At 35.2% G+C, this 10,902-nt stretch overlaps 1 protein-coding gene and 1 long non-coding RNA gene across 2 annotated transcripts in view; one reads left to right on the top strand and one right to left on the bottom strand.

Moving 5' to 3' along the window:
- Positions 1–293: 293 nt before the first annotated feature.
- On the bottom strand, positions 294–2,838 carry LOC101022745 (olfactory receptor 5H8). The gene is made up of 2 exons (XM_009198802.4): positions 2,678–2,838; positions 294–1,490 (listed from the first exon to the last, which is right to left on the bottom strand). Exon 2 carries the CDS (start codon positions 1,461–1,463, stop codon positions 534–536), a length of 930 nt encoding a protein of 309 aa, XP_009197066.2. The 5' UTR covers positions 1,464–1,490; positions 2,678–2,838; the 3' UTR covers positions 294–533.
- Positions 1,497–10,902, top strand: part of LOC108584442 — a 47,800-nt gene continuing 38,394 nt past the window's right edge. The window contains exon 1 of the long non-coding RNA XR_001899514.2: positions 1,497–2,388. This is a non-coding gene — a long non-coding RNA (uncharacterized LOC108584442). The remainder of the gene's footprint in view (positions 2,389–10,902) is intronic.

Here is a 10,902-nt window from a genome sequence, read left to right as displayed (position 1 = left end):
TCTGTTCATTTCCGTCTATAATATGTGAATTGAATCTCTACAAGAAAAGAAATTAACCATTTCCCAATAAAGTGGAAACAATCACTTCGTGATGGTTAGCTGAATTCGTGAAATTTGCTTGGGTTCATGCAAACACAAACTTGTTCTATGGAGGAAGTGTGCTATGAATCTCCAGTTTATAAACCTGTAACAAAGATATCATACTCAAGTTGTTATTAGAGGATCTACTATTGTAGCACTTGATCCATTTATAAAGCCACGTTGAAGAGCAAAAAACATGTAAAATGCTTTTATTTTTTTCTGCTCTAATTATTCTAGTATGTCATGAACAGTTGACAAAATTTTCTTGTGTGCTTTTCAGTAATATGTACAAATATCTTAAGGAATTTATTAGATACTAATAACTTGAGTCATTAAAAAGTTAGGACAATTGTAATTGCAAAAAACTTTAAACATACACTAACGTATACTGACATCTAGCCTGCATGATTATGTGACTTTAAATAAAAAGAGAATACATTCCAGTATGAGATCTAAACATTTCCTTTTAATGTTTTTGTCAGTGAATCTATGACTTGCTTATTTCTCAGGCTGTAGATAATGGGATTTAAGAAAGGAATGATGACAGTGTAAAATAGAGACTCTACCATATCTTGATCATCTGCTTGTGGAGATGCAGGGCCCACATACATGAAGAGAAGGGGGCCATAGTATAAACAGACAGAGAAGAGATGGGCTCCACAGGTGGAAAAGGCTTTCCTTATGCCTTTGACTGACTTTTTTTTTAAGATTGTAAAGAGGACAAATGCATAAGAGACAAGAACAGTCAAAATAGTGAATACCTGTATTGAACCAGACAAAATAAAAAGCATTAAAAAATTAATAGAAGGGTCAGTACAGGAAATCGTTAACAATGGGATAATGTCACAGTAAAAGTGATGTATTATGTTAGAATTACAGAAGGTTAATCTGAATAAAATGCCTTCATGAATTAAGGCATGAAGGAAGCCACCTACAAATGACAAGACTAATAGCCGGATGCACAGTCCATTGGTCATAATCACTGGATAAAGTAAAGGTTTGCATATGGCTACATAGCGATCATACGCCATTGTTGCCAAGAGAAAACATTCTGTGGTTGCACTGATTACAAAGGAAAAAAATTGTATCTTGCATTCAGAGAGAGAAATCATCATACTCTTAATGAAGAAGCTGATCAGCATCTTAGGGGTCACTGAGGATGATAACCAAGCATCCGCAAAGGCTAAACTCCCAAGGAATAAGTACATTGGAATGTGAAGGTGTGAGTCTTTCCAGATGACAGCAATCAGACCAAGATTTCCCATGACGGTGATGAGATATATTATCAAGAATGCCAGGAACAGGGGTATTTTCCACTCTGATTGATAGGTAAGTCCTGTGAGAAGAAACTCTGTCAGCAATGTTGCATTTTCCTCATCCATGTCCTCATTGGATGTACCCGGAGTGAACTGAAATAAACATAAGAAGAATATTCAATAAGGATTTATAAAGTGAATACTAGAGGAGAGGAGTTAAAATAAAATCATACGCTCATCAGAATGTCCTCTTTGTGTATTTATTACACTGTGCTGATGAAAACCATAGTAGGGGAATTGAAGAGATGGAAAAATGCAATTATTTGAGTTTATAGAATGTGCATGAATAAACATATTTAAGCAAAAAGAGAGGCATTCTATGGATGTGATTAATTTATGTGGACACTGGAGTACGGTACAAAATTTCTGTGTCTGAGACATGGATACAAGGTCAAAGGAAAAGATCTTTGTAAGGTCAGAAACACAAAATGAGTTAAAAGCCATGTGAAAGACTTTGAACTGTATCCTTCAGGAAATAGTCATGAATTTAAAATTTTAAGACAGATGGTGCCATGTAAGACGTATTTTAAGTTAAATAATTGATGTTATAGAAAATAGGCTGCAAGGAAGGGAACCTGCAGTCAGAGATACTAATCAGGAAACTGTTTCTGTTGCAAAGGAATCCCAAGCCAGATTACATATCAGAATTGTCTGGGGGAACTTTCTTACCCAAATTTTGAATATGAGGGATTACTATTAAATTCTGTAGTTCAAGAATGAAGTCTAGGAATATATATTTTTAAGAAAATGCTGTTCATGTGATTCAAATGAATGCAAAGTACCTACTTCATGTGTGATAAGGAAGTGATGAGGAAGACAAAGACATAGATTGAAAAGAATTCAGAATGTAGAGTCACCAGGGCTCCATGACATATTAGATGGGAAGAGGGTAGTCACTGAAATTAAGAGGAGTCATTTGGTGATTCAAAATGAGATTGAGAACTCAGGTTCGTTGGCAGATATGGGGAAGGGGCATTCTCTGAACATCCAGGTGAGATGTACTTAGAGATGTGACTCTACTAGAACTTAATAAAAATAATGATATGAGAGGCATTGGGGGTAGTTTAAGGCATATTTATAGATGTCCTATGCATTGGAGAGTGTATCAAACATAAAAGAGGAACAGAGAGGCAATACAATTAAAATTATATTAAACAGGTTATAAAGTGTATCCACTTTACAGGTCATTTATTAGATGGCCAGCCCCTGGTCCTCTTTTCTACCACATTAATCTTGGTGGCCGAGAGAGAATACTACCCATTCTAGAGTTAGAAACTTACTTTTCCATCCTTCTTGCACCTAGAATGAGGCTACTTGACTAGGTTTGGCCAGCCAAACCCACCAACATAGATTTGGAATTTGGAAGGTGGAAAACAAAGGAACAGTGATCAAAGAGAACTTTTGATGCAAAAGCAGCCAAAGCAGCAATATCAAGACCCTTACAAAAGCATCCACACACAACAATGGAACTGACAGTGTGAGCTGTGACATTTGAAATTTCAACCATGACAGCAGGAGCTTTTGTTGAGCTAGTGTTGGGACATGATTTGGGCTGTTGACTAGCTGTCTTACTTCATTCTGTTCCTGCCCATTTTTACAGCTCATTCTTCCAACTTCCCTGGCATTTCTATTTTAGATAGCTTTCCATTCAATAAACTCATTGCCCAATGCAACCAAGAGTCCTGGCTCAAACAAAGAGACAAGGGTGATGTCAGAAAAAAATATTGAGCAGAGTGATCAAAGAAGCAGGAGGGAAACTGGAGAGCTGAATGTTGTAGACATAAAGAGAGGAAATATACTCAAGAAGGACAAAGTACAGGGCAAAATGCCAAAAGAAATGCTCTGGTTGGACTAAATATGAAGAGAGATCACTGATTGTGGAAATTAGAGATTTTTAGTGGCTTCAGTGAGAGCAGTTTGCATTTGCTGATAGAATTAAAGCCAGAAAAAAAATAAGAAGTGAATGGGAAACAAATGGCACAACAGTGAGGTGAATGAACTACAGCACTCCAAGTAACGCAAACAACATTTGCCATTTGCCTACTGTTGGAGAAATGTAAATAAGTTAGTCCAACCATTGTTGAAGACATAGTGGTGATTCCTCAAAAACCTAAAGACAGAAATACCATTTGACCTAACAATCCCATTACTGGGTATATACCCAAAGGAATATAAATTATTCTACTATAAAGATACATGCATATGTATGTTCACTGCAGCATTGTTCACAATATCAAAGACATGGAATCAGTGATGGAATCCAGCCCATCAATGATAGACTGGATAAAGAAAATATGATACATATACATGATGGAATACTATGCAGCCATGAAAAAGAAGGAGATCATGTCCTTTGCAGTGACATGGATGGAAATGGAGGCCATTATCCTTAGTAAACTAACACAGGAACCAAAAACCAAATACTGCATATTCTCACATATAAGTGGGAGCTAATTCGTGAGAACACATGGACACATAGAGGGGAACAACACAGACTGTGGCCTGTTGGAGGGTGGAGGGTTAGAAGAGGGAGAGGATCTGGAAAAATATAATAACTAATGGGTACTAGGCTTAATACCTGGGCAATGAAATAATCTCTGCAACAAACCCAAATGACACAAATTTACCTATGTAACAAACCTGTACATGTACCCCTGAACTTAAAAATAGACGTTTTCTGTAAGCCTTTTTAATAAAAGTTTTCAAAAGTAAGGAGAAGAAAGGAAGGCAGGGAGAGGAGGAAAGGAAGCAGAGAAGTAGAAAAGAAAATCTGGGTAGTGAAAAGAAAATAAAAGAGAGAACAGTAAAGAACAAAAAAGGCATATATGAATGAATGTAGAAAAGAGAAGCAGAAAAGATACCAGAAAGCTGAGTGTTGGAAAGCCAAATAATAGGAAGAGAGGAAGTATCAGAGAAAGACAGAGGATTGGGGGTAAATAGATGTTTTAACCCTAAAGTTCATTAAAAGATGTGAATTAGATGTGAATTCTAGGAAACTTTTCTTTACTGTTACTCAAAATTCGAACTTTAGTTTCCTATGGACTTTTTGTATGAAAACAAGATCCAATTTTAAATTTTACTTACAAACTTTGTGTTGTTCATAGATACACTAGCACTGTCTAAAAGTTCTTTCCATATATAAGTTACTTTGTCTTTGTTATTCTAGTGGTTAGAACTGACTTTAGGAATTCTGCTGCCTTTACTTGAGATCTCTTTCTTCTCCAACAATTTTTTTGTAGCAAGATAATATTGAGCCAAGAGTGCAACCTGGAACAGGTTATATACATAGCCAACAACAATAATTTCAGATGTATTTTAATTTGGAATTAATTAAATTAAATTGGGCTCCGTTCACGCAATCTCAGTAGAAAAATAATTGAAAATCTCAGATTCCATTTGTGTGTGTATACTTTTTAAGTCATAAATGTGGAAAAAGCGTTGGAGGGACATTTTTCTGCATTTATATGTATTTTCTGCATATATATAAATATAAATAATGAAATTATTTTCAAAAGTGGGTAAAAAGCTAAGTATTTAAGTGACACCTTAAAAGTTTTAATCATAATATGTATTTAATTAAACAATAGATTATTTTATCAGAATCAACAAAACGATATCTTGCATAGTGATCATTATAATTGATTCTTTAAACTCAGTTTTAAGTTGTTCTGGTTCACCAAAACTTACCTTATAAAGTCACTATAGTGAGGTTAACAAGGTAATAAAACACCATTGAAGGGAGCAAATCAGTATTACAGCTATTTTGCTTGTTCAGGCTGTATTATTATTTTTATTTTCTAACTACTAGAGTAGTAGGGAACAGACTTTAATTGTAAAAATAATGTATGCAGATAATTCACTAATACTTTCCGTATCTGCCTATTCTAACATCTTGTAAACCTAATCTTAATTATCAAACAAATTTTAAACTTTCTACCCAAAGAATAATAAATACTATAGAAAACATTTTACTCTTACCCATACCTTGGAAGAAATTGTGGAGATCCTTTAAAAGTGTTAGGTTTTCTAAAGTAGAAATAAACACAATTATAGCACTAAAATGACAAAAACATAGGTAGCAATCCTGGCACATTGATTCATTTCAGAGGCTTCATTTCCTAAGTTGAAGAAACATGTGTATAAATTTTCCTTGAACACCAGAGTCAACTAATTGTACAACTGTGCACTTTTGCCAAAACAGGAAAAAGTGGAGAACCGAAAATTGCCCCAAGAGAGCTTGAGGATCCCCTTAAGGACAAAGTTAGCGGTTCTACTGGGCATTGTAGGGTTGGACATGTATGAAAAGTTCAAATTATTCCACAGGGGATTACAAACTTCAGAATCATAAACATCAAGTTATTGTAGACAGTTCTAGTTTTAAGAATTGAAATTATACTTTATGCCATTATTATTATTATTATTATTATTATTTTTTTTTACCACAGATGACGCTACTGACATATTTGCATGAACTTTGGTTTACTTACATAATTTGATGGTCTGAGTTCTTTGGTTAGTATGGTCTCATCTGAGTTAATGAAAACATGATTTTAATAAAACCAAAGAGCTAAATTCCTTTCAGAAGCAAACACGAAGTTGTCCTCTTCATGCAAACTGTAGCTCAAATTCCAGACATATACCTAGCTCCCCAAATTTAATATAAAGTCTGAGGAGAAATTTTTCTAGGCAAAAGTTAGGGGGAGGAGCAAAGAAAATAAAAGGCAAAGGACCTCTGTGGAGGGGGCGTAGATCTGTGCTTCCCAAATTTCAAGGCCTATGAATTTCCTGGAGACATTGTTAAAATGCAGATTCTGTTTCAGTAGTTCTGAGGTGGGGCTCATGAGTCATCCTGTTTAGGCCTGCGCGGTGACTCACGCCTGTAATCCCAGCACTTTGGGAGGCCGAGGCGGAGGGATTATTTGAGGCCATATGAGACTAGCCTGGCCAACAAGGGAAAACCTCGGTTTTTCACAAAAAAACCCAAAAAAAAAAAAAAAAAAAGGCGGGGCATGGTGGCTCAGTCTGTAATTCCAGCACTTTGGGAGGCCAAGGCGGGCGGATCACCTGAGGTCAGGAACTCGAGACAAGCTTAACCAACATGGGGAAACCCCGTCTCTACTAAAAATGCAAAAAAGTAGCCAGGCCCACTGGTGACGCATGCCTATAATCCCAGCTACTCGGGAGGCTGAGGCAGGAGAATCAATTGAACCCGGGAGGCGGAGGTTGTGGTGAGCCGAGACTGCGCCATTGCACTCCAGCCTGGGCAACCAGAGTGAAACTCTGTCTCAAAAAATAAATAAATAAATAAATAAATAAATAAATAAATAAATAAATAAAATAACTGGGTGTGATGATCCATGCCTGTAATTCCAGCTACTTGAGAGGCTGAGACACAAGAATTGCTTGAATCCAGGAGGCGGAGGTTGCAGTGAGCCCAGACGGCCTGGGCTGCAGAGTGAGACCCTGTCTCAAAAAAAGAAAAAATAAAGAAAAAAAAAAACAGTCTTCCTGTCTAGCAGAGTGATGCCTGTGGACACTTGCCTTCCACACAACGTTCATCATTGAAGGGCCTAGATGATAAGAGAACCTAGATCCCTGGATAAACAAAAAATGGCAAATGTGACTGGCAACCAAAGAGAGAAGCAGGAAGGAGCCACATGTGGCCAAAGAAGCAGTATGAGTGAGATTACACAGGATTTGGAAACTAGGTCACAGACTCTGTTCTTTAATCCCAATTTGGAAGAAAACTATTGAGAGATTGTGATTGTGGTATTAATATGTTCAGATTTTGGTTTTGAGAATTAACATAGAAACGTCTCAATGAGCATTTGTTCAGGAAAGTAAAAATGTCCTTATTTTTGGCATTTAGATTTGATATCTGAATAGTGATAAATAACTACCTACACATCAACTTTTTTAAAACTTTAATCTCCACTAGCAAGATGGGAGAAAGCAAAGGGCATATCTTTTGGCAGATTTATTAATCAATTATCTGACTTTCTTAGAACTTTTCTAGTGAAAAAGAAATATACAGAAGAAAATTGCATATATAAAAGCAAAGTGACTGTGAATGCGCTGCAGAAAGGTGACGTCAACAATATAATGTGCCGAATTAGCCTTTCACCCAACCAAAACTTGACTTAAATTGACTACCCCTTTAAATTTTATGTAATTATCTTCTAACTTGTTGCCTAGTTTTTTACTACCAAAGGTCTGCATCATTGTTTTCAGTATAAATAATCTTTTCAATTCTGTTTACTTAAATATGTAGCTCATAGCATCACACTGAAGTTTTAATTTGCATTTCCATGATGACTAATGATCCAGCATGTATTTATGACCTTATTTGACATATCTGTATTATTTTTGAAGTTTCTTCTGTTAAAATATTTTGCTTATTTGATAAAATTGGGTTATTAGGTTTCTTTTCATTGATTTTGAGAGCTTGGTATATATTCCGGATACAATTCTTTTGTCAGATATATGAGTTGCAAATATTCGGGACCTTGATCCTCTTTCTTTTCCACAAGATATTCCACTGATGATATACTGATAACATTGTGCTGATTATTCTGATGACATGCTGATTGTCCTATTAAGCAAGAAGTAGCAACTACTCAAGACTTGTTGGTAACACATTTGCATGCCAGAGAATCGGAAATACATTTCACAACTATTCTGGGGCTTTCTATTTCAGTGAAATTTCAAGGGGTCCAGTGGTGTGGGGCATGTTGAGCTATCCCTTTTAAAGTGAATGAAAAGTTCTTCCATTGAACCTATCCTGCAGGCTAGAAAGAGGCATAAAGCCTTAATAGGTTCTTTGAATTTTGGAGACAATGTGTTCCTAATTGAAGTGTGTTACTCTGGCCCATTTAACCAATAACCCAACAAGCTGCTGGTTTTGATTGAGGCTCAGAACACAAGAAGGTTCTGCAACAGGTCTAGGGTGCTATGCAAACTACCTAGAAGGATAAAGGGGGATATCATGATGCTACCATTATCTATTGCCCTCAAATAAGTGTCTTGTAGAAGGTACTTTATTAGATAAAGTAAATATCATTCAATTGTAGCAAGTGCACATCTTATAGATGAACTTTTTAAAAAATTTAAAATAATTTTGTGGGTACATAATAGGTGGTATATATTTATGATGTACATGAGATATTTTAATAGAGGTATACAATTCATAATAATCAGATCAGGGTAAATGGGTTATCAATTGCCTCAAGCATTTATTCTTTGTGTTACAAACAATCCAATTATACTTTTTGTTATTTTTAAATGTACAATAAGTTATTGTTGACTGTAGTCACAATGTTGTGCTATCAAATACTACATCTTATTCATTCCACTTTACTGTATTTTTGTACCCATTAACCATAACCACTCCTTCCTGCCTACTATCCTTACCAAACTCTGGTAACCTTTCTTCTACTCTATCTCCATGAATTCAATGTTTTGATTTTTAGCTCCCACAAATAAGTGAGAACATGCAAAGTTTGTCTTTCTGTGCCTGACTTATTTTACTTAGCATAATGACCTCCAGTTTCACCCATGTTGTTGCAAATGAAAGGAGCATACTTTTTAATGGCTGATTGGTACTCCATTGTGTGTATGTAGCACATTTGCTTTATCCATTGTCTGTCGATGGACACTTAGGTTGCAAATTTTGGCTATTGTGAACAGTGCTGCAGTAAACATGGGAGTGCAGATATCTCTTCTATACACTGGTTTTCTTTTCTTTCTTTTCTTTCTTTCTTTCTTTCTTTCTTTCTTTCTTTCTTTCTTTCTTTCTTTCTTTCTTTCTTTCTCTTTCTTTCTTTTCTTTTCTTTTTTCTTTTTTTTGGCTATATAGCTAGCAGTGGGATTGCTGGGTCATATGGTAGTTCTATTTTTAGTTTCTTGAGGAACCTCTAAGCTGTCTCACAGTGCTTGTACTAATATACATTCCCAACAACAGTATATGATGGTTTCCTTTTCTACACACCCTAACCAGCATTTCTTACTGCCTATCTTTTGGATATAAGCCTTTTTAACTAGGGTAAGATGTTATCTCATTGTAGTTTTGATTTGCATTTCTCTGATGATCATTGATATTGATCATCTTTTCATATACCTGTTAGTGATTGTATGTCTTCTTTTGAGAAATGTCTATCATATCTTTTGCTGATTTTTAATTAGGTTATTAGATTTTTTTTCCTATTAGTTGTTTGTGTTTCTTATGTATTCTGATTATTAATACATTTTCAGATGGGTAGTTTGCAAATATTTTCTCCCATTCTGTGGGTTGTCTCTTCATTTTGTTGATTGTGTGCAGTGCAGAAGCTTTCTAACTTCATATGATTCTACTTGTCCATTTTTGTTTTGATTGCCTCTGCTTTTGGGGTATTACTCAAGAACTCTTTGCCCAGACCAATGTGCTGCCCAATGTTTTCTTGTAGTAGTTTCATAGTTTCAAGTATTCTAGTTCAGTCTTCCGTCCATTTTGATTTTTGTATATGGTGAGAGACAGGGATCTAGTTTCAATCTTCTGCATATGAATATCCAGTTTTCCCAGCACCATTTATTGATGTGTTTGGCATCTTTGTTGAAAATGAGTTCACTGAATGTAGATCTATGAATTTGTTTCTGGGTTCTCTAGTCTGTTCCATTGGTCTATGTGGGTATTTTTATGCTAGCACCATACTGTTTTGGTTATTATAGTTCTGTAGTATAATTTGAAGTCAGTTACTGTGATTCTTCCAGTTTTGTTCTTTCTACTCAGGATAGCTTTGTATATTCTGAGTCTTTTGTGGTTCCATTGAAATATTAGGATTGATTTTTTCTATTCCTGTGAAGAATGTCATTGGTATCTTGATAGGCATTGCATCAAAGTTGTAGATTGCTTTAGGTAGTATAAACAATTTTAACAATATTGATTCTTCCAATCCATGAACATGGAATATATTTCAATGTTTTGGTGTAATCTTCAATTTCTTTCATCAGTGTTTTATAGTTTTCGTTACAGAGATCTTTCACTTTTTTGGTGAAATTAATTCCTAGGTATTAAATTTTATGTGTGGCTATTATAAATGGAATTAATTTTTTCATTTCTTTTTCAGATTGATCACTGTTGGTATATAGAAATGCTACTGATTTTTGTATGCTGATTTTGTACCCTGCAACTTTATTGAATTTGTTGACCAGTTCTCATAGTTTTTTGGTGGAGTCTTTAGGTTCATCCAAATATAAGATCATATCTGCAAACAAGAATAATTTGACTTCTTCCTTTCCAATTTGGATACCCTTTATTTCTTTCTCTTGTCTGATTGCTCTAGCTAGGACTTCTAGTACTATGTTGACTAAAAGTGGTAAAAGTGGATATCCCTGTCATTTTACAGATATTACAAAAAGGGTTTTAGTTATTCTCCATTTAGTATGATACTAGCTGTGGGTCTTTCATCTATGGCTTTTATTATATTGAGGTATGTTTCTTCTATAACCAGTTTTTTGAGAGTTTTTTTCA

Source organism: Papio anubis, chromosome 2 (assembly GCF_008728515.1).
Source record: "Papio anubis isolate 15944 chromosome 2, Panubis1.0, whole genome shotgun sequence".
In the NCBI taxonomy this organism is placed as follows: domain Eukaryota; kingdom Metazoa; phylum Chordata; class Mammalia; order Primates; family Cercopithecidae; genus Papio; species Papio anubis.
Note: the sequence above shows the minus strand (reverse complement) of the source record. Positions and strands in the feature narration are given on the sequence as shown.

What these genes read in the sequence shown, in the direction of transcription:
- LOC101022745 (XM_009198802.4), bottom strand. Translation starts at nt 1,463, where the DNA reads ATGGATGAGGAAAATGCAACATTGCTGACAGAGTTTCTTCTCACAGGA.